Source organism: Dermacentor variabilis, chromosome 1, assembly GCF_050947875.1.
Source record: "Dermacentor variabilis isolate Ectoservices chromosome 1, ASM5094787v1, whole genome shotgun sequence".
Lineage (NCBI taxonomy): Eukaryota > Metazoa > Arthropoda > Arachnida > Ixodida > Ixodidae > Dermacentor > Dermacentor variabilis.
The window spans coordinates 159,112,091-159,136,236 of record NC_134568.1 but is presented as its reverse complement, the minus strand read 5'-3'; the positions used below and the strand labels follow the sequence as shown (position 1 = coordinate 159,136,236).

Sequence of the window (24,146 nt, the reverse complement as noted above, 5' to 3'; positions counted from 1 at the left end):
CACACACACGAGGGAGAGTCAGAACGTCTTTGTCCCTATTCTTATTAAAGCCAAATTAGGGCTGTAAATGCGAAGTCGTATCCATTCCCAGCGGTGGACCTTTCTTGAACCGGCTTGGCCTTATCTGCCGGTCGCTCCACGGCACCGCGCTGCTGTCAGTTATTGAAAGTGTCGGTTGTGCTTCACACGTGCACGGCGTACAAGCAACGAGTGTGGCAGTCGGAACTGCCGACAAGCTCCGGTCATTTCACTGGGAGAGCATGGACCACCCACCATACAGTCCAGACCTTGCCCCCTATTTATTTCCACGTTTTCGGTTCACTGAAGAACTTCCTGGCAGAACAGCGATTCACATGCAACGATGAAGCCAAGACAGCAGTCAGACAATGGTTCCACAGTCATCCAGACGAATTCTGCCACAGGGACATCTCAAATTTAGTGCGGGGATAGGATAATATATATATATATATATATATATATATATATATATATACACACACACACACACATACAAGAGAAAAAATGAGGGGCTTGATTTTTGTTAATCATGACCATATAACGCCAACAGACCCTGAAGTGAGGGAAAGCATCAAGAAAATTAGCTGTGGCTGAAATTTAAATGTAATGAGTAGGTTGTGCGATTGGTTCCCACTAGTGGCAAGTTGTCTTCTCATCCATTTTCTTCATTATTTTCTACATCTAAATTTCAACCACAGCTAATTTGCTTTCCTTGGCTTCATTGTCTGTTGGTTTTATATGGTCATGATAATCTCTGGAACATCATAGTGGCCAGTGGTCCCAGAGGCACGTATTGTCCTACATTTTTAGGCTTCAGTATCTCCAGGATCAGCCCACGAAAGACTCTAGAAACATACCTGATATGGACAAGTGGTGGCAACTCGCTAAGAAAGGCTATAGTAGAATGCCACTTAAAAAAAATAGTTGACAACCAAGGCACACGGATTGCATGGTGTTGTGTTACTCCGCTAGCCTAACACAGAAGCAAACAGTCATCATCACGTAATGTTTTCAAAATGGCATTGTACTGGATACCTCCAGTGCGTCTGCTATTCTTGAAGAGTCTTTTAATCGGCGGAAGCAATGAGGTGTGCAACAGACATGGACAAAGTATATGGAGTCTGTGCATTTCCCTCTTCAGTAGTCTATGGTACAATTCATTTCACTGCCGAGACCATTTTACTCAAGAAACTTCAATGCCAACTGAAGTGAAACTTGACAGTAACTAGTGGCAGCGAAGGGTTTTATTTCAGTTCAATGAAGAATTAGGCTTTCACTGTTCCGCTATGATAGACAAGTGAAAGCTTATAAAATTACGCACTTATCATTTTATTTTTGTGGTTCCCGCCTTATTTAGGCAACAGGGAAGGTTTGAAGTATGAACTATTTGCAGCCTCACGGAGGAACAGTGGCCGGCAGTTATGAGGGCGTGGGCGGGGCGGGGCTTCACTGCAGACTTAAGTTGTATCCAACTAAAGTCTTTAAAATTTGAACCATGACAACAGCATTGCCCACTGTGGAAAAGGCAGCACAACTCAAATTGTCCACTGCTCAAGACAAATGAAAAATCTGTTCCTTGTTGCACTTTTTGAGCTATGGGCATATATATAATAGTTTTATTAGCGAAGTCGCATTGAGCAATAATAACATATTGCCGAGAACCTTTTTGCTCTTGCTGGAGGCACTGATTATCTAAAGAAATCTGGTGAAAAACTGCAGCCCCATTGATTTTTCTTTCTTTTTTTGTAAAATATCCTAGTCAACTTTGAACAACCATTGCACTTGTATAGCGGACATTCATAGGAAGTTCACTAGCCTGAAAGCAGTGGCTGAGTTGGTATCTCCTTTTGATGTGAATAATGTTAGCACACAGGGTTGTGCAAGGGAAGATGTACCAGAGCATCTGTATCTTGGAGTTTTGTTCCCTGATCATTCTTGGTTTTTTGAGAGGGGTGCTTCATGATGCTGTCTTTGCAGATTATCAACCTGATTGGATTTATCTGCTCTCAATTGGACTACTACTTTCCAAGCACATCCAACTGGTATGGCTTTGTGTCAATGACTGCATTCTGGGTCTCCCTGGTGCTCCTCTTCTTCTACGTTTTTCGCCTGATTGAGAAGATCAAGATTATTCCTTGGATGCTTGCGGTTAGTACACTTTCTTTTGTTCAGGAGTGGGGACCTTCCTTGTGCAGATTTCAACTACTTTGTTACAGTTATTGCCAGCTGAGAATGTTCATTTAGTACAAGTTTACACATAGCTGAGCTCACTTGCATGACCTTTAGTTTCAAGGGGCTTCTTTACAGATGTAATCACTAATAAATTCACCATAAGCAAGGAGATTAAAGAGGTTAGAGGAGCTCTATTTTCTTTTAGTCCTAACCATATCAAGTAGGTAATAGACAATGAAGACAGAGGAATAATAGGGGAAGTTAATTGTTATATTTAATTGAAATGTAAAAATAAGGTAAAGGGACATGAAAGTAGGTGATAAGATAACTTGGTGCAGGTGGGAGTCAAACATGTCTCCCGCATTTTGCGTGCAATGCTTTACCAACTAACCTGCCCTGGTTGGCCATCCAACATAGTGCTCGTAGCCATTCACCATAGCGGCTCCACCACCTCTGCCACAGTTGTGCAGCTGAGCATGATGATGCAGATTCGATCACTAGCAGTAATGGCTGTGTTGCAATGGGACTGGAAAGCAAAACACTTGTGTACTAAGCTTTGGGGGCACAATAAAGAACACTGTGTGGTCAAAATTAATCCTCAGCCCTCCACTACAGCATCTCTCATGGCCAGATTGTTGCTTTCAGATGTAAAACCCCACAACTAAATTTTTAAATATAAGATAACGCAAAAGTACATTATTGCCTATCTCATGTATCAAATAAATCTTCCAGATTGGCAATAATATTAGTTCTATATGAACAAATTTATTTATTTTATTTATTTATTTTATTTATTTATTTATTTATTTATTTATTTATTTATTAAAGATACTTTCAAGGCCCGAAGGCATTAGAGAAAGGAATGGGTGAACATAACAAAAAAATTGTGCAAGATACAAAGACATATTCAACGTAGTGTTTTATGAATGCTGGTTTTGAAGGTGTTGGTATCCATGATGGCTGCAACGGTGGCGGGAAGGTAGTTCCAATCTTTGCTTGTGCTAGGATGAATGCATTACTACAAAGTTTAGTACGTGAAGATGGCACACCAACTTTAAAACTGTGGTCAGAGCGAGATTATATGTATGACGGTTCGGTGATAAGCTGTTCTTTCAACAAAGGGTTGCGGTGGTAGATTTTTCTGAAATAGCGAAAGGCGGAAGCATCTACGACGGAAAGAAAGTTCTGGCAAGTTAAGTGTTGTTTTCATTGAGGTAACGCTAGCATGTCGGGAGTAGTTTGATCAGACGAAACAGGCTGCATGATTTTGAATGGCTTCTATGCAGTTTGAGTGTAATGTTAGCTGGGTCCCAAATGGCGCATGCGTATGCTAGTTTGGAGCGAACTAATGTTTTGTAGAGAGTTAGTTTCAGCGACGATGGTGCGGATGAGAAGTTTCGGCGCAAATAGCCCAACATGCGATTGGCATTGCTACATAAAATGTCAACATGCTTGTGCCAAGAAAGGTTGCTGGTGATGTTTAGTCCAAGGTATTTGTACGATGAGACAACTGAGAGAGGGCTATTATTGAGGAAATGTGTATGCAGATTAGTATAAGTACACTGTGGTACGCGCATGCATTTACATTTGCTTAAATTAAGCTTTATAGACCATTTGTTACACCATAACAGAATGTTATTAATGTCGTCTTGAAGTTTACAAGAATCATTGAGGTCAGTAATTTTATTATATTTAACGCAGTCATCAGCAAAAAGCCTAATAGTTGAAAATTTCACACGGGAAGCAAGATCATTAATATAGATCAGAAAAAGTAGAGAACCGACCCTTGCGGCATACCTTTAGCAGGCTTTAGCAAAATCGATAAAGATGCAATCGGTGTCAAATTCTAAGTCGGTGTGAGAAAAGATGTCGTTAGTAAAGCACGCTAGTTGCGTTTCGCAGGAGAAGAATTTCCTAAAGCCATGCTGACTGTTGTTAAAGAAAAAAGAGTTCATCTCAAGAAAATCAACTATGTGGGAATATATTATATGCTCCAGAATCTTGCAGGGAATGCTGGTTATTGATATGGGATGGTAGTTTTCGGGACAATGTGTGTTACCTGATTTGTGAACAGGAACCACCTTCTCCACCTTCCAGTCACTTCATAGTGATGAGCAGTGTAATGATTGTTGGAATATCCTAGAAAGAATAATTGATTAATGCAGTTGGGTACACTTGAGTATTTTTGAATTAATTTCATCTGAACCCGCAGACGAAGATATTTTCCAATTACCGATTAGTTTTATAATGCCCACCCAGTCTATAAGAATTGAATTCATTGGCGTATCATAAACTTTTGCTGAAGGTGGCAAAAGCATAGGTGCAGCGTCATGAAAAAAGGAAGCAAAGACATTATTAAAAATTGTGCAACACTGATCACGTTGAACAGGGGTGTTCATTTCTTTTCTTCTTTGGGGCATTTTGGCTTAAAACAAATTACATGTACTATTTCTGGCTTTTCTCTGTTCCTTTGGCTGTAAGGCTACATATGCTGTGGTGTCAGTTTTCAGCTTTATGGCATCAAGAAATGGCATTGTTTCAACATTTGCTTTGCAAGCCCTTCTTTTATGTAGTTTTTCATATTTATTGTTCATGTGCTTTCTCTTGTTGTATACATGGTGAACAATGCTCGAAAAAAGGCAATAAAACTGCTTTACACAGTGTCCTATATATTTTTTTTTTCGTATGTTACTATTTATGCTTCTGTATTTCCTCACATTATTGCTTTTTTTTACTTGTAGGAGTTCGTGTACTGCGGTGTCTGGGCTGCTCTGTATTTTACAGCTGCCATAGCTGCAGCTGTCAAAGGCAGATATCAAGAATGTCTTGCAGCTGCTGCTGTAAGTAGTTCTTCAGTTTCATTGAGCATGCATCTGTGTACTGCACCACTAGAACCAGGAATAAACAGTGCTAATATTTTTGCTGGCTGCTTCTCAGAACATTCATTGCGCACAAGATTTGCGTGTCTGTGTGTTCTAAATATAGCAAATAAACTCACTTATGTTGCACTTAGTGACATTATGCAGCTGAAGAGCACCTTCAAGAAATTTTATAATGTGTAAAATAAAATTTGATGCCACAGCTTTGGTTTTGCTGACCCTTTTTCAGAGGCTATTGCAGAAATAAGAAAACGAGATGTGACTGCATGATTAAATTTAATATAAGGCAAGCCTGCAAATTTATTCAGTCAACCCCCCCAAGTGCTCCACTGGTAGTGCATTCATTGGTCTGGGCCATGGAGTAAGATAAACAGGAGCACAGATTCCGACGCTGCACAACGCATTCGCTCGAGACAAACCGTGCAATGCCGACGCCGGGGGTCTAGCTCATTCCTTTGCTGTCTCCCTTCGCTCCTCGTCACGCTTTCGCACATGCTTTCTCCTTACCTTCCTCTTTCTGCCAACTACTCGTCGTGTAGCGCTGTCTGCCGAGGCACGTGGAAATCATTTAAGAGCATGCTTCCAGGTGCGCATGCGTTGAGTGGCGGAGGCTGGCGACAACAGCGGCGTAGAATGGGCGGTGCGTTGAGCATGTCGTCTACTAGAAAGAGTCGGACCCTCGCCTGTGTTAATGTCACAGCAATGAAACACAAAAAATGTGCGCACATAAAATAAAAGCGCAAATAAACGCATGGTACCGCTTCTTCTGCACGTATGCAAAACATTTTTGCATGTTTTTAGAGGAAACAGACGAAAAATAATGCTGCACATAAAGGCACAACAGACGCACTTGTTTTCCATGCCTGAACGTCTGCGCAAAAGATTCGATATTTTTATGTTCCTCGTTTTGTTTGCCATGTCTGCAGCATGTTTATACATGCCTGACTGAACAAGGTATCTTGATACTTATGCATGAAGAGACGGAGCAACAGGACAGGAAATGATGAATGATGTAACCGGCTGTAAATCTGGGTGAGACAAAAGATGGAAGTATTCGCTCTGCATGGCGCCATCTAATCCGCAGCTGCTGCACCAGTGGATACAAAAAAATTCTGGAAGTCAGTGACCATTTGGAGCAAAAGACAAAATATGTGCACTACACTTCGAGATGCACCTTATCTTTGACAGGTACTTCAGCGATGTAAAGAAATTGCCTTGACTTCGAAAAGCAGCTGTTCCTTCAATTTTTGAGGGAAGCCTGGCACAACCCGATGATCCATAATTCCAGGAGGAACCAGAAGACGCTGATGCGGAAGGACAGGATGACATCAATTTGTCTACAACTACACACTATAGGCGCCTTCCCTTCTCCAGACACGTGCCGAAATGAAAATTCTCACCCTTGCCTTTGAGAAGAGTCCTTCCGTTGGCAGCCTGGCAGGGATCTATTGAGCAAAGAGAACAGTTTGAATGTGCCTTCAAAGCAAGAAATCCGAAAAAAGCCGCACAAGCAGCTCCACTGCTCGAAATGGCAAGACAGATCCCTGAACAGAGATCGAAATTCACTTTTGCAGGAACTCTTCCTGCATCCAGAAAGAGTCAAGCTTCTCCCTTCATGGGACCACTACAAGGTATGAAAAATTTCAAAATTGGGTAGTTGGGTGCTGCTCCCCAAGCAAAACGCCGGTTTTCGTAAGTAAAGACACAGTTCCTTCTGTAACGAAGTGCATCTATGTCATGGAAGGCCTTCATGGGAAACTATTCGAGGCGTTTATACTAAACTATAATTTGAATAACACAATCGACCTTGAAGGACAACCGACTACCATCAAGCACATGGTAGAGACTACTGACAAGATAAAGTTGTGCAAGGGTGGTCCCGCAAAGCAAGAGTACACCGCTGTGAATGCTCAGGGTGCCTACGTGGACTCCTTGCTGTGTGGACGCACAAAAGGGGCACTATTTAAGTCACTGACCAGTGTTCGCACTGCGAAAGACTTGCGAGCACATTGCGTTGCCATGCAATGCCGAGGACTATTTTCCTTGCCATGCAAAGTCGACGAATATCTACGAAGCAACAATGCACCACATGCTGGAGGCACATAATCTCAGCTTCTCTTGTGAAGTTCATATGCAGAAAGCGCTAGCAGGATTCCTGCATTATGTTTTAATGAGAATGCGGCAATGTGGCTCGCAAGATAACCGTGCGACACGGGAAGCTTCGTGAGAAAAGAAGCAAACAAAGCATCTTTGCAGTTGGTAGATGCTCTCGTAAGAAGAGTGATAAATGTCACCTTTGCGTAGTAAACTATTTTCACTGTCATCTCTTGGTGCTTGAGACCACACAAACTGCTGTTATATTCCCCTCCCCTTTTCCTAGTTTTTCTTTCAGTCTGGGTTTCCATAATTGGCTTATTTTCTGTTCATTTGCCTGGTATAATTCTATGTAGCCCTCCTTACAAGTTTGCTACATTTCACCTGTTTACAATTAATAAAGTAGCCTGATATGAACACTTGCTCCTTCTGATAAACATCACTGCATGAACTGCAAGCACTATGCGCGCTACAGACGTCGGGGCTTGCGTGGAGCAGACAAGAAAACGGATAGGCAAGAAGCAGGCACAGGAACACCTCTAAACACGACCGTGTGCCGTTGCTATAGCAACGACAGAGAGACCCGAGTGTGGTCCGCACGTGCCTCTACTTCTTTGGTTTGTTCGAAGACCCGCTTCTCTGATGCACCGTTTTTTTCCTCATCCATGGCGCTGTCTGGCTGTGAAGCAGGAGCTGGCGTTTCATACTGTGCCCCTTCCAGACGAGCGGAGTCAGCGCCCATGTCTAATCTTACTCTGTGGTCTGGGCAAAACAGGCAGCAAATGTCAAGATAAAACTATCTAATCTTTTTATTGGGCTCTGACAAACCCCAGTAGTTTTCCCGTTGGTCTCGTCTCGTGCACCATCAAGGTGTGGAACCTGGAACGCCACTGGTAGCAGTGCTCATCACAGCAGCCACTACCATTAAGAGGCATCTGGTAACTGCCGGGGTGCTGTTTCTACTGCGCAGCAGCAGTCATCTTGTGTGCTGTGTCGTGCCACCATGTCGCCCCACGTGTTGTTAGAACACTGTCCAAAGTGCTCGAGTGCAGCGCTAAACCTAGCAATCGCTTTCAGTGCTTCGTCCTTTTTGGCAAAACTGACATTTTCTTTGTTGTGTATTTGTATACACAATCCACAATAAAAGGTATAGTTTGCCAACACAAGATGACACCTCAGTTCGACTTCTATGAAAATATTACCTATGGAGCATGAAGCATACAGTATTTTCCTTATTGCGTTGCTCTGTATAGCGCAAGCATTTAATGCTGCATGAGAAAAATTTACCCTGTAGAAGCTGACCTAGAATGTTAAGTACTCCATGCTGGGAAGCTTTTAAGTGCACAGCAATAAAATGGCACAAAAATAGCCTTGGCTGAGCTTCACTAGAGTAGATTTCATAATACTGCCATAAATATGTTAAGAGCATCTGTTGTCGAGACACATTTGGTTGTACTAGAGGCATTTAGCAAAAATGCTTGCTAAATGCTTTGCTGTTAAGAGAGGCCATTTCTTGCTGAGCACCTTCTGTGTATATAAAGGGCTATGTATTATTTTACAATCTAGAGATGCTACACTTGCTGTGCAGGGTGCTTGTGCATACTTGATTAGAACAAACAAATGAAACACGAGATTGCAGTGCCATAGTTTTCACATTCTTCCAGCTTTTAATTTAGTGGGGGGCTTCGCGGGATAAAACTGTTGAAAGGAAATTCTTATGTGCATATAAATCTGGTTCTAGTCATGCTTGTTGATCTGACACTGTGTTTGAATTGTTTGAATTTTACACGTATAGGACAATGTCTTTTCTTCTTTTTTGTCGTGGGATTGGTGCAGTTGACTCTAGCATACACTACTTTTTCTAGACCACTAGCTTGTGCTTTCTAATCAGATGTGTCTGGCCGTAATTTTTACTGCTCACTTGGGAAGCTCTGGCTACAAACCATACCAACAAATCTCTTCAGGCGAAGTCATTCAGGTAGATTTACAAATGCTTTAATTTTGGTTGCCACTTTTTCACAAGCCAAGTACAACCATAATAGTTATGCATACAAGATGGACTTAGAGAAGATTCCAGCATTATATTATTAATGGTTGCTATTTTATAGCATCCTGGATTACTAACATTGACAGGTCACCTTTCCACCAGTGCTAATACATTGCTAATACATTGCTGCACTGAAGTGTGCTTTTGCTTATGGCTGTCTTAGCAAACAGCAAGACATAACCGGAGGGCAACAACCAGAATGTGGCCCGTGTAAAGTTGGCTGACTAGAAAAAGTTTGTAGTCGTAGCTTGCAAATGGAGCCATCTAGTAGTTGTCTATGTGGCATGATGTTCAGCATTATTCTTGTTACTCACAACTGATTAGATTTCACACACTTTGCTTTCTAGCATTTGTGTTGTCTGCACTTTGGTCTAAGGGTTTCTGGCATAATAGAAGGCAAAAATTCAGTCATGCACAACTTTCAGCAGCAGCATCATTAAACAGTGAATAGTTGCCAGCACCACTTAAATTATTTGAACTTATTTCTGGTTTGCAATTGGGTTATACACAATGGTGTAGCTAGGGATTTCAAAGCAAGGACAGAAAGTATGTTGGATTTGTGCCAATTAAGTGTAGCAAATACAGCTGTTTGGCGTAAACATACAGAAGTGGACCAGCACGCAGTTAAACCATGGGTAATTGAGGGACATTTACCATCTGTCATTTAGTTTGAAGGTGAACTAAGTAAAAAAAAAGACATTCTGCTGGTGGAGGCAAGGTCCACAACCTCCAGATATTGTGCACCTCGTGGAATTGAGCTGTGATGGCCGCTATGCTCGCCTCTACTTTCTTAGGTGTCTTTGCCTAGGAACATGTAACCTTAAGAAGGCTAGAAATTACTACTTCAGGTCATCCATAGTTTCACTATAGTGGCAGCTGCATTCAAATTGGGGTGAAATGCAAAGACTATCAAGTACATAGATTCAGGTGCATGTTAAAGAAGCCCAGGTGGCCAAAATTAATGTGGCGCTCTCCACTACAGCGTACCTCGCAACCGGCCATGCAGCTTTGGAACCTGAAAGGCCAATTACTGTTATTTTTATTACCTACTAACTGTTTATTTTCAATTATAGGAGAAGGCATTACGTCGTTCAAGTGGGAGGCTTCCCTACATAGTCCCGATTTCGAAGCACAATTCAACAATGCCAGTGTTCCGTGCATTGAGTGCATGCTAAAGAATCCCACGTAGTCGAAATTAATCCGGAGCCCCGTACTACAGCGTGCCTCATAATCAAATCGTGGTTTTGGCACGTAAAACCCCAGAATTTAATTATTTGAAGTTTTCTTATTGAGTTCCCCATTTCATTTAGCTTACTCTAAATGTGACACTAACATTTGCATTGCTACATTCAATGACAATGCAAACAGTGAAACCTTATGCAAACGTGTTATTATTGATTTATTTATTGATTTATTTATTGATTTATACATACATATTGTCAGCCCATGATGGGTTATTACAGAGTGGATTTAACATACATAAACGGAGAAGTGCCTTAGTACACTTGAACAATGCACTAAAGAGAAGAAAAAGGAAAATGAATGAGCACTGCTGATATGAAACACATTAACAATATAATTAGAGCACATTTTGACTTATTACATCACAATATTAATACAGAACATCAGGGTGTATCAAGGTGCATAAGGCAATGTATTGCTTCCAAGAATGCATTAACTGATTTCAACAATTGAATTGGGCAAAGAGGTCCACTGCTGAATTGTCCTGGGGAAAAGAACCATACCTGAAGCAGTCATTGTGCACTGTGGAAGGAGGTATATATATACTGTGTCTGCGCCTTGATGTTTCCTGTGTCTTGATTTGGAAGTGCTTGTCGTATCTTATTTTGACATTGTTATGAATTACTAAGAACAGGAATTTAAGTCTTTCATACTCTGTACGTTTTTGTAGAGGTGGGAGCTCTGCAAGTTTACATAATTCAGTTGGAGAGTGAAAACTGCAGTATTTATTAAATATAAACCTAGAAGTAAGGCACTGGACCTTCTATGTGTGAAGAAGGCTTTTAGAACAACGAAAAAGTATTTAATCTCTTGTGATGTGAATTTTTGTTGCACTGAACAAAAATACACAAATTGCACTTCGTTTGTACATGTGTTGAGAACCCCCAGAGATAATCTTGAACATTTGCTACCCCAGAATGAAATTTGTTGGCTTTTTTCAGAAAACTGAAATCAATGTGTGTGGTATATGAATGACCCTGTGCCATTATATTTTCTCATTACATTTTTTTCATTTGGAAGTTGTTTTATAAACTGCTATGTACTGTGAGACAGTTAATTTTACATCTCAGAGGCTGAGCTTTCAACTTGTGCACCTGCATAGACGCAGATGAGTGGGGTTTTCAGTGTGTTCAGCCGTGTTGATAACTCTGCTGCATTCATTTCCCAAATGAGAATTGGTGACACACCACATGTTGTTGGACAATTGCACATAATGGAGCTCAGAATTGGCACATTGCAACAACCCGCTCTAAGAGGATAAACAGATGTAACTTGGGAAAAGTATTTAGTCTCGCTGCGAATATAGTGCAGTGTCCTAACATTGGCCGATGTCCTCTTGGATTATTGTTATTTTTCCACCACTGCTAGTTCTTTGGTTTCGTGGCCATGTTCCTGTATGGTGCGGATGCCTTCTTCAAGTACAAAGGCTGGAAGTCTGGAGAGCCTGCCCAGGGTGAGAGATCGGTGCCCAATGCAGGGCTTGGAGCTTCAAACACGGTGTCTCCTACCAGCCCCAACTACCCTGCCTACTAACCACGCACGCTACTAAGGCATGCACCCACACCTCGGGCTAAGACCAGTCTGGTGAGTGGCACTTTCACTTTGCACTTGCTTCGTGAACACTCGTTACTGTCAGCAAAGCAGCAACTACCAGTGTGACTGTGCGTGGCACTTGCACCAGTGTGTGTCATGTGTTGCTAAAACTCCGAATGTCCAGTTACTCCTGCTATGTTAAATAGTTGCTTAGCTCTACTAACAGTACTTGTTTTTATTCTTTGTCAGTGCAGCTGTTCTCAGTGCAAGTATACCCTAGCAAAAATTTTAATACAGAAACTCATAGGCTATTAGGTTATTGACACTAATACAGCCTATTAGGTCTGTTAGTGTATTAGGATAATAGATCTATTGGTGTATCGGCCTATTAGTCTAATAGGTGTACGTATTACCGTATTAGTCTAATAGCTATTTTGGTATATCTGCATCAAAGCCAATGTTGCATTTGCAGTGTTGATCCTCAGACTGATGCATTAGTAGGCCTGTATATAAATATGAAGGTCTGTAGCCCCTTAGGCTACATAAACATGAATTGCAAAGAAAAACCACCTGAAGAACATTACATTACGGTCTACTGAATACATCAGATGCAGAAAAAGCAACAACGGGTAAAATTTCAAAAACTGCTCGAATCGCTTATCACAGCATGTATTTCTACACAAGCCTTTTCAAGGGCTTCGTCTGGTCATCTATCTTGATTGCCAGAGCCTTTGGTCTACTTTGACCAGAGGACATCCTTTTGAGAAAGTGGTTAAAAAGAAACTTGGCACAAAAATACACATACACGGAAACACTTGAAAGCAGGCTAGTTTACCACTAAAACTGAGCTGTACAAGCAGTAAATTGGCAATATTTTCTTCTAAATTAGAATCATGTGGCCCTGCAGCTATATAATTTGAAGACAAAGTGCAATATGCTAGCTCCAAATGTTTACCATAATGAAAAATGGCAGCCTCCGATGTAATAGAATAGAGCGCACAGAATCAAGATCAGGTGGTCAGTGTATTACATTGAAATTGTGCACAGATAAGGAACAACTCTAGGCAGAAATCTTGTGTGGCAGTGTCAGAAATGGGAATGCCATTGCTGCAACTCTCATAACAATCGTGTCAGTGACACTGTACTGAAAGTATGTTCACCATGGGGATAAAAAAACAACTGTACACTGCACTAGAAGTGTAAATAAGTAGAATAGATTACCTCCGCATGTTAGAATCGGTGCTGGGGAAAACACCTCACACCAGCGCGTGCTCATAGATCCACAAAGCACGGAGGTAAGAACAGCTGCCTTGCATTGTTTTGAAGTAGCACAGATGAAACTATCCAAATATACTACTGCACAAATGAGATTGTGCAGGCACTAACACCGCAGGTTTCTTAAAAACGCATTGTTCATTAACTAACAAACATGCATGCCTCGCCTTGACATGGCAGCTGCCAGCGCACACATGCTGTGCATAACTACGATTGATACAGTCGCAGTTTTATGTTGTTTCCGTCCACTGTGTTCCCTTCTCTGTGATGCTGTTCTTTGATGTCATTAAGTATTACGGCCTTGCTAGCAATATAAGTTACAAGTTTTAACATTACTGCATCACGCTTTAAAAGAAAATACGGGATTAACGAAACTTCAGCGGCAAGCAAATATGGTTGCTGCTATCGTGCAATCTTTCGTAAGCTCACCGGGCACCTGCCTTGCAGAGAATGGCTACTTTCTTTCCTTCTTTCTTTCTTTCTTTCTTTCTTTTTTGTGGGGAAGTATTCACTGTACTGCAAACACTAACTGCTTCCTCAACGACTTATCGCAACAAGGCTAAACAGAGGCCTAGTTGGCCAACGCCATTAGTGAAGCAAAATTGGCAAGACAGGCATCTGCCACTTTTGTGTATGTTGCTAAGAGATAGGGGCCATTTTCACTAGCCTAGCGAGTTGAAACCAGTGCGAACATGCAAACGCAGTGTGCTGCACATTTTTACAGCAGCATTCTTAATGGTTCAGCAATTAATTAAAAACGGTCTCCATGTAAGCAAGTAGTCCCAAAGTCTCATTATTCATCAACTTTCACCCTCACATAAAACAAGCAGCAAGCAAGAGTAGTGGTATCCAGCATTACATTGTGTCTAACCAGCCAGCAACAATCTGTATAAGACTAATATGACCTATTACTCTATTAATAGAGGAACTAGTAAACACGCAACACTGTTTATATAAAGTAACAAGTCTAATACACAGAACCTATTGGCTTTATATGTAAATCAGTACAACTAACAGAAATGTCTATTAGTCTAATATAAATGTTATACAACTAATACAAAACTGTATTAGACTAACATGTACAAACTTCTATTAGAATTCTGCTAAGGTTGCAGTGCAAAAAAAATTGTGAAAGAAATCCAGTTATTTTTATTGAAGTTGTAAACAGCATGATTTGTGTGCTTTAAATTTCTGATTATGCATGTGACACACATGTTAAGTATTAGAATGCTTCCAATTATGTCAGCGTGCCTTTATCTTTCTGCACCTGGCTCACTTATATGCTAGGAGGAATTGTAAAGGTTACCATTAATTGTAAAGGTTGATGAACTTATGGCAGCGAAATATTGCATGTGGCCATGATGAGCTAGTTAAAACTTATTTGAAGAAAAAAGTTATGAATTAAGAAAACCAGATTACATAGCTTGCATGTGATGGTTGTAAAGGTCATATCATGATCTACAGGTGCCTTTGCATTGCTTGACGTGATAATTGCTGTAAATAGAAACATAGCCTTTACTGTGCCCATGGTCAGACAATATTGTGGGTGTAATAACCAGCTTTAGGGTTGGGTGACACACAATCATTATTAGGCTTATGGCTTACCAACATGGTGGACATGATTGTAGTCAGCCTTATGGTAGGTTGAATCAGTGTCTGATGGCGTCAGCCTTGTGTTAGGTGACCTGCAGAGGTACCATCAACAAATAGATGCTGATCTGGCTATGGCTGCATGCCCTTAATCCATGTCTAGAATGCTCCCTAGCCATGTGCCAGAGCCTGCCTTCAACAAATCCACTTTTATCAGAAGAATGTGCAGTGGACGTACCATTTTCCTTCTAGTCTTTTAGCCAGTCATCAAGGAAGAGAAAGCCTAGAGAGGCCTTGCCTATGCCACACAAAAAATAATTCCAAGCATGATAGAAGCTTTGTGCTTTAAGCAGGTAATGACATCTTGCAGCTAGCTAAAGCAACAAGCAAAAAAAGCACTGTTGCTAAAGTGAGTTGAGCTGATTCTGGTTCCATGTGTTACTTCGACCAGCTCAGTATTGCTGGTCGAGTATCACGTTGGTCATTCCATGCTTACTGTTGTCGCATAGATTGGGACCATGCGGCATATCCATTTGAAGTTACATTCCTACATGCCAGTTCCACTAGCTTGCGTCAATACACCACACAGGAAGCCTTAAGTGTGCTCTGCTCCATATGTTTTAAAAAATGAATTGCTGATATGCCTTGAGCATACAGCGGTGCACTTAATGATAATGCAGTTCAGCAGTTCATTTTCATGCATGCATCCTATGCCTGTGAGATCAGCGTGGTAAATTAGGAGACATTGGACTTTCAGAAATAGTGGAAGGTAATACTAAAGGGTAAGCAAAATCCAGGCACTTAGTAGCAAATGGCGGCAACCTCTACTGTTTCTATGTCCTTTTTCCTTGTAAACATGCTTACATTGTAGCAAGCTTAAAAATCTTGGGGAGTGCTGGACAAACAGGCTGAATCCTGTTCATTCGTGAGAAAAATAATTTTTACGAAGCTTTTGCTGCATGACAGTGGAGTCATGACCTCGTGGTGTTGTGTCCACCTCAGCTGTGGGAGGTTGGTGGTTCAAAACCTGCTGTCACCAGTTATCCACTGGTAAAATTTGATACAAGCGTCCTCCAGCCCAACATTTGCCTTTCTTCAGGGGCAACGAGCCAGGGAAAGGAGCTTGTGTCAAGCAAAAGCTTGTAAAAAAACTGGGCATAAACAAACCTTGAAATTGTTCTCATCTGTAAGATGGCTAGCTGGGTTTATTGGAATGGATACATACTTGAAATGAGCCCTGTGTCCTGTGTCCCTTCTCTCGTGTTGCCATCATTTTCATCACTGATTTTAAGTACGCATTCTCAGTAGATCATCAGAACACCCCTAGTGTTTCTTTTTATAAACCTGGTATTGAGACCAGGCTAGTGATTTTCCAGTGCTTATTCTTTTTGGACCTCTTGTGCTTCTCAACCCTCTACTCACTGGTCATTGAGAAATCTCCTGCAGTACCTTTATCTGTTACTTAAAAAAAAAAAAAAAAGTTTGCACAGAAAATCACCTGTTATTTTCATGTGGTGGGGTAGTATGAAGCTGAAATTACTTTTCTTTTTCTGGTTTTCATTTTTAAGCAGGGCTGCCTTTTAATCGTTGAGGGGAGGCGAGATGTAGCAGTGTTGTGGGATAAAAAAAAGTTCAATTTATGCTGGTGTCTAGCGTTACCCCAACTTATAGATGTAACAGCGTGCCAGAAGATGTAAACATGCTGCTCTGTGCTAAGCCTGTAGACAGTAAATTGCTCGTAAAGAAAGTATCATCATATTGAAGAGAGAATCAACTTTGCACCATCCCATCAAATGAAGATAGCAGTTTTGCCATTTCCTCATACCATGTGCATTTCAAGCAGCCTTATAATGCAATCTGCTCCATGTTCAGTGTTTTCCTGATGTTGCCTTCGCGAGACTTGAGACAAAGGAGCTGTGTTCTAGAATAGATTCAAAATTATTAGTGCAGAATATTGAAAAAAGTAAAACTAAGTTTAGACATACTATATTCAGCAGACACACAAAGCTGACCTACCCTTCTGTGTGATTGTATCCAAAGAGCATCTTGGCAAAAGGTTTTATTTTTTTTAATTCATAATTCAGCTCAGATAATAGACTTTTTAAAAAAGAATTCACATTGCAGCCACAAGGTGTTGTTGATAGATGTCAGAAGATTTATATTATTCTCTTCAAGACAAACTGTTAACCTGTGTAGGAGACTGCACTGATGACGTTGGTTAAATGGAATTCCAGGGCAGGGCATGTATCGAAGCACACACCCTCCTTAATTTTCTTTCAGTGTACCTCAAGTCCACTTACACCATATGAAATTATGTATGCCTTCGAATGGATGCTGTTTCTGTTGCTTCTTGTATTGCGCTTTATCTGATTGACTTATTCCTTGCCAAAGTAATAGAGTTGCAGATGCACATCGGTGCATGTCTTGAAAACATTTAGATTTGTTGACGACTTTGTAGTGGTTCAAAGGATGGCAGGAACTTCATTTCGAAGGCACTGCAGCCATTACAAATCTTGATGGCTTGCCTTGATCTGCTTGTTCTCACTCACAAGATGCTGTAAGATAACTCTTATAAGGTTTTTTCATATTTGACAAGTTTTTACAACAGGTCAAACATGCTGGAAGTAAGAGCTGAGAGTTCAGAAATCAATTTGCCCTATACTTTTGTGCACAGTGAATTGGTAAAACAGGGAATCATTTATTCATGCTTCATGAAAGCCTGTGACATATCTTGCCATCACACGATGGGTGTGTTTATACTTCATTTTGTTGCTTCCAAAAGCTTCAACCCAGATTCCCTACATTACATGTTGTATGTTCTACTGCCATGTAAACTTATCTCTTGAAAAACGCCAGGTGAAAAAAAAAGCTAGTTTTCACTTCCACACAGTGGCGTAAGAATGTTTTTTCTTTTCTTCTGCCCTGTGTAAGCTTTCTGAGCTATGTAGGACTGCCCAGACTGCTTTATGGTTGCAATCAAAGCTAGTCCTCACTGTCTCGGACAACCAAAACACGAAAGTGATGGGCACACTTTACTACATAGTAAGCGCATGCCATTACAATCATTTGTTCAGCCATGGCACTGAAACCTGCAAGGTGCCATCCTGGCAAAGCACAGTTGTGGCCTGTCAAGGACTGGTAACATACACCATCTGTGTTCTGCCTGTAAGGCTTATTCATCGCTGCAAGGGGAAAGACCACTGCACGTATAGTTGGAGGTGGCATCTTTGCTTGGCTTGGTTACAGCCCTTCTATATGTTGAAGACTTACTACTCTGATTGAAGCAGATAGGGCAAGGCTTAGGGGTGCAATGATGCCAATGAAAGATTAGCTTCACCTAACTTTGCCTAGGTGATTTCTAAATGTTTCACTACCACCTTCACAAATAAAGGTGACTATTAGTACTGCAATTATGGTTACTTATCTACTGATTACTGACTAAAGGAACATTACAGCAACAAATGTGGAGTTTCCTTAAAAATAAACTGGATTTAGCAAAGCAGTCACTGTGTGTTGTGTTCTTGCAGGTTTCACATGTTCCTCTGTTACCTGTAAGACAACTGAATGCTTGTTGTCTATTTTTATTTTCTTCTTCTTCTTCTTTGTCTTTTATTTATTTTTAGTACAATGTATGTCTAGGCAGTCACAGCAAGGCATAGTAGTCAAGAATTGCACTGTGGACTGCAATGTAAATTTTAACATACTGTCTCTTCTTTTGTGCAGAGTGAAGGGAGGTGTGGAGACAAACCTTGTGAGTCACGCATTTGGCACTAAAATGGATGGCTACCACGCTGTCAGTGATTGGAGGCAGCTCCTGCAATGAGAAACCAAAACAGTGAAGAAGAGGAGTAGCACTTGTCATACTTTTCTTACTTTGGCTGCATCACCTTTTTCTTGTTTATGCATATTTGAGGGTTTTATAAATGGCGGTGTGCCAAGAGGAAAACAAAGTTAAAATTTTGCGGTCGACATATTAGGAGATAAGAAGTTGTAGCTCTCACTTCTGCTGTTCTAGTTTTATCTGTCATTTGCTTGTTTGCTTGATGATTGAGAAAGACATTCAGCTGTTTCAAATGAACAGAGAAGCTTTCAACTTATCGGCTGCTAAGTGCTGATATACAGTGCTGCTGCACACCTCTATTTTTAAACAAGAAGTATAGTACCAAAGTATATTTTTTATTTGCTGCCACAGGGCATTGTAGTGTTTTATTTAAAGCCTTGCATTCAGGAAAAACAGTTCCATTCAGCACAAATGTTGGAGGCCCTGTTTTTGATGTGTGGAGGCAGTAACATTTTTTGTGATTATGTGCAAATTATCTTTTATGCACATTTTTGTCATCAGTACAAGCATAAAATTTTGTTGGAGAATATTGATATGATTGTTATGTACATAAATGGTCTATAAAATGTCTTGAACATGTTATATGGCCCAGCTTGCATTGTGTACAGGCAAAAGGAATGACATCAGATATCTTAGTCTGAAACTGTCATGAAATACCTATTAGGTTGTGTGCTAAACTGCTGCACTGTGAAAGCGAAAGCAGCAGTTGCATCAAGACCTTTAGCTCTGCATGATTATCACTATCCTTTATTAGTTTGTTGCGAGGATGCCTTGCAGCTTAGCTAATATTGATGCTTTGGATCTTGTTAGTACTTGCTGCGTGTATTGCACACACTGAGGCCGCACATTTGCATGTTCAGAGGTTTACTATACTTGCACTAATGTTTGTTTAGTCCTATATTTAGCCCTGCAGTGAGCATGGCCTTGACTTGTATAGTCCTTCACTGTGGCGCTCTCATGTAGTACAAAAGCATCAGCTCAAGTTTTGCCAACGCATTGATTGTCCTTCTTGTAAGCTGTTCATGTAGACAGTATGTGACAGTTTTATCTGTATGTTACAGTCACTTCCTTTTTCTTATTTTTCTGGGGCCTAGATGTTATTAAATTTGTGCACATCTACACTGCACATTCAACAAAAACTGAACAAGCATGGAGTCAGTGATGTGTTGCTTATGTTCAATGCCCTGTTCCTCTCATAGAAATTATTTACACTCTGTACATTGTTCTCTATCTGCAGTATCATTGTAGTGATATTTGTGTCCTTAAGTTGTTCTGCCTTTCCATTAGCCTGGATGAAATGAAAATGCAGTTTGTGCATTCATGTTGCATCTACTTTAAGGCCTGCCACTTGCAGGGCATTTTGCAGCTTAGCACATGTTGCATGCCATGAATGAATGGCCACTGCAGATGGCACCACTGTAGAATATGCCATTACTTGGTTTATTGTTGTTGAACTTTATTTCTAGAGAATACAAGCTGAGCTATTTCACACAGTAACAATATAATTCAAAATCTATGACAGTTCTACTTGTTTCATTTCTGTTCTGTTCACATGCCACTGCTTGTCTACAGACTTGCTGAAATCACGGGATTTGATCACATGTGCTAGGTTACTTTTTCATCTTTTTCTTGCTACACCTTTTATTAATAAGTTCAAGGCAAAGAATTTTGCATTGGATATGGCAGTATTGGAAGACTGATTATTATTAGACTGATTGTTTGATTAACTGTAATGTTGAAGCTCACTAGCCAATGGGATTTCTTTTTCCTGTCATTCTTTCATTGCCCCGATATGTCATTTGGTAACACATCTTGTCTTGTGGTCTTGCCAGGCTGTGACTGATCACTAAGTAACCTTGATGCAACATTTTTGTATCGTGCCAAGGTGTCCACAAAATTCTTGCTCTTCCTGTTGTATGAGGACACCCTGAGCATGTTGTTTATTGATTGAATTGTGCCATAACATATATAGCTGTTTGCAATCTTCACTGTAATGTTGGAGACACTGAACATAAATGTGCCACATGACTGGCAGTAGCAGGGAGGGTTATTTTCGTATGACATGGCACCCAAAAAAGTGTTTCATTTAGAATTCTGCAGTGCTGAATCTCTCGCCGAACAACCTGCATTCTCATTTGCACTTGTTCCCAAACTGCACTGTCATCCACCTTCTGTCAGTCTGTTGTAGTTGTGCCAGGACTATGAGCAATGCACATACCAAATGCTTTGTCTGTGCTAGGTCAGAGCATTATCATTTGTTGTTGTGAAAATGTGTATGGATGACAACTATGTATACATGCAAGGATATGTGGGCTGGTAGGGCAGTTGAACGAATGCCCACATAAAAGTAGCTCCTTCAGGAAATGGCGTTGTCATGTGTAAAACCACTGCCAAATGGGTGGGAATGTTTGTGTGTATGTGTGCATGTGTGGACACAGTGTTGAAGAAGCCACCTTACTTGGGGCTGTAACATCGAAGACTTTGCCAGTCACCGGTTACTTGTGTTGTCTATTATCGTTTCATCACCGGCACGGTTAGGTTCTTGTTTGTTTCCCATTTGAGACCTTGCTCGAAGTGTAGTCTTGCACTGTTGAAATTGTCTTCATTGATTTATTTTGCAAAATGAGATGCATGCTTTGAACATACATTAAAGACCAGTGCTGATGCAAAGAAAATATCGGGCATTGTTCAATGTAATGTCCTTTTTGCACTGCTTTCATATCTTCAAGCTTCTTGTGCTCACTTAGATTTAAAGTACTGATTTTGCATGTAGAAGCAAATGCAATTTCATGTTGGTATAGCTGGTGAAAAGGCGTCATTAATTTATATACTTGTTCTCCCTGTTACTGGATTATGAGTGTCGTAGTTTTCCACGGAAAAATACATCTTGCTGTGTTGTGAATTGGCCCTGGTTAATAATTACAAAGACGGCGCCGAATAAAACAACACACGAAGAAGGTGTCCCCCTTCTTCGTGTGTTGTTTTATTCGGCGCAGTCTTTGTAATCATGCTTAACCAACTAGCCCGCCAACACATGATCAGTTACTTGGTTAATAGTATTTAAGAATCGCAAATGTAATGGTTGTGCACCTTTTGGCTGATTGGTTTAATGCCACAGATGCGGCAAATAAAATGCCATATTTAATCGGCTTCAGTGGAGCACCTGTCGGCTGTTGTGCTTTTCCATTTTCCAAAGACCTGTGTCCATAGCCTATCCATCCATACCACGCATGCACATCATACGTGTGGTTATAACATTAACTTCATTATTGCTGAACAGTTGTCAATGTTTTTTGTTCATGCTGTCTTTGTTCGTGTCGTTTTAGCTGTGGTCACATTTGCAGTGTATAAATGTTGCAGAAATACCTGCTCTGCATTGTACATGCTTCAAGAGCACTTGTATAGAGTGCAATTGTTCTGAATGATTCTGAAGTAACTGTAGAAAACATAGTACATCAGGAGATGGCCATGGTTGTGTGTCTATTTATTGAAGTGCTGTATTGGTGCCGAAAGGGCAGTTTTGTTAAGAGCACTGAAATAGTTTCTTTAAGCCTGAAAAACTCATTGGAATGAGCGCACTGTACCACTAAAGAAATGGCTTCCTGAAGGAATTTTTTGTGAAGGACGTACTAATACGATTGGAGATATTAGGAGCGCAATGCGCAATTATACCATTACCCTTCAAGTCTTACTGTTCACTCACGGGAGGCTGCTTCAGTAAAAAATGTCCCATCTATTGCCCCTCTCTTTCTTCGTTATTTTTTTAAAGACAAATATCTTTCATTGTGAGTCACCCGCACTTTTCCATATTGGGTATCTGGACTTGTAGCCTATTTTGTGGGCCAATTCCCAAGATAGTGCAGTCTAAAAATCTGGGCCAATACGTGCTACTGGGTATGTGTCCCTGGGGCCACTTGTTGGCATAATGGTCCGATTTTATATATATATATATATATATATATATATATATATATATATATAGTTAAATAAAAATTTCCGATGGCTGTATTTGCACAGGTGACCTCCAGCACAGAAGCACCAATACTGTAACCCTTACGCCATGCACGATTGGACCCCACTATGGCATGCCTCATAAACAGATCGTTTTTCTGGCACCTAAAACCCCAGAGATTATTGAAAACTAATTGACACTTCATCACAAATCAAAATGCGAGCTGATTCTGAAGATAGCGTAGTAAAAAAAATTGAAGCAGTTCGATGCTCCTGCCCCTCCCTTTATGCGAGGGGTGATGCGATAAGAGTTCTGTGTGCAGTGACTCCACTTAATTCTCACCAACTCACTCGGGAAGACATTGTCTTTGACTGAATTCTACTGGAGGTTGGTTGAATCGCTTTCCAAGTTTTTTTTCTCTGGCAAGGTTATAATAACATTTTCAAATGGGTCTGACAAAGCTGCCAAGAGAAAGAAGCAGCAACGAGACTGGCGAGGTGCCTTAACAGGCACTGCTTCCCAGTTTCCTAGTAATACTTCGCAGATCTGGAATGATATACATGCATGCACGTAAGTAATTCCAATATTAGTTGGGAGCACCCACCCAATGGCTGGCACCTATAGGCTGCTGCCACCTGACGTCAGCTGGCCGCCAGTCAGCAGTTCCTAATCCAAATAAGTCCAAAAACTCCACTTAGATCGCTATGCACCATGTATGACTACAAGGATAGGTTGAGATGTTTGCAGCTCTGTGCTCCACCTGCAGAATGTGATTGCTCACCAAGCTCAAAGGATGGTTCAGGCCTCACTTAACTTGAACAGCTGTGTTGCTTGTTTTCCCAGTGATTGCATCCATGTAAGCTGACACTTCACTGCCTTAATTATGTTGTTGGAAGAAACTAGATCTATAGAAGCATTTTGCATGATTTTGGATTAAGAATATGATTCCAGAGCCAAGTTAGGTGAAAACAAATACTGATGAATCTCTTCCTGTGTCAAACTCCTACAGACATGAAATTGTGTGCATATTCTGTGCCTTTGCACAGTCTGCAACATCTATAAAGGCATTACAAGCTTTCAATTGAAAATTCATGTCATTGTCCGCTTAACAAATCGGAAGCCAGTGCTGGCCACATTTGCATTATCCAGTGTGCACATTCTCTGGCTTCCTTCATGCAAGATATGTTCATGCATTGACTATGCCTTATGCCTTGTTGCCTTCTTTCTCATAAGGGCATATGATGTAAACAGCACTGTTTCCCGAGAAAGTTGGTAATTTAACACCAACTAACTCAACACTCCATTTCCCAGTTTATCAGACACAGACAACAAAAGTGGACATTCACAGTGCTGACTGGACATCCATTGCTGTGAGTGTCCATTCTTGTTGTCTTTGTCTGATGCGCTGTGGAACTTCGGTATTCCCCAGAATTTGTTTTCGCCAAACACACCTCTGAAGCATTCTTAATTAACTAGAACTGTTCAATGCTGAAGTACCTTTGT

At 40.8% G+C, this 24,146-nt stretch overlaps 1 protein-coding gene across 4 annotated transcripts in view; it reads left to right on the top strand.

The window, feature by feature from the left end:
* The window catches only part of LOC142587413 (plasmolipin-like), a 162,158-nt gene extending 139,730 nt beyond the window's left edge, over positions 1-22,428 (top strand). For 3 of the 4 annotated variants that reach the window (XM_075698415.1, XM_075698425.1, XM_075698432.1), the window contains exons 3-6: positions 1,996-2,166; positions 4,932-5,030; positions 11,821-12,036; positions 18,574-22,428. In XM_075698415.1, the coding sequence (XP_075554530.1) occupies positions 1,996-2,166; positions 4,932-5,030; positions 11,821-11,985 (435 nt within the window). In that variant the 3' untranslated portion in view covers positions 11,986-12,036; positions 18,574-22,428. The remainder of the gene's footprint in view (positions 1-1,995; positions 2,167-4,931; positions 5,031-11,820; positions 12,037-18,573) is intronic. The other variant, XM_075698438.1, reaches the window with a different exon arrangement.
* Positions 22,429-24,146: the final 1,718 nt, after the last annotated feature.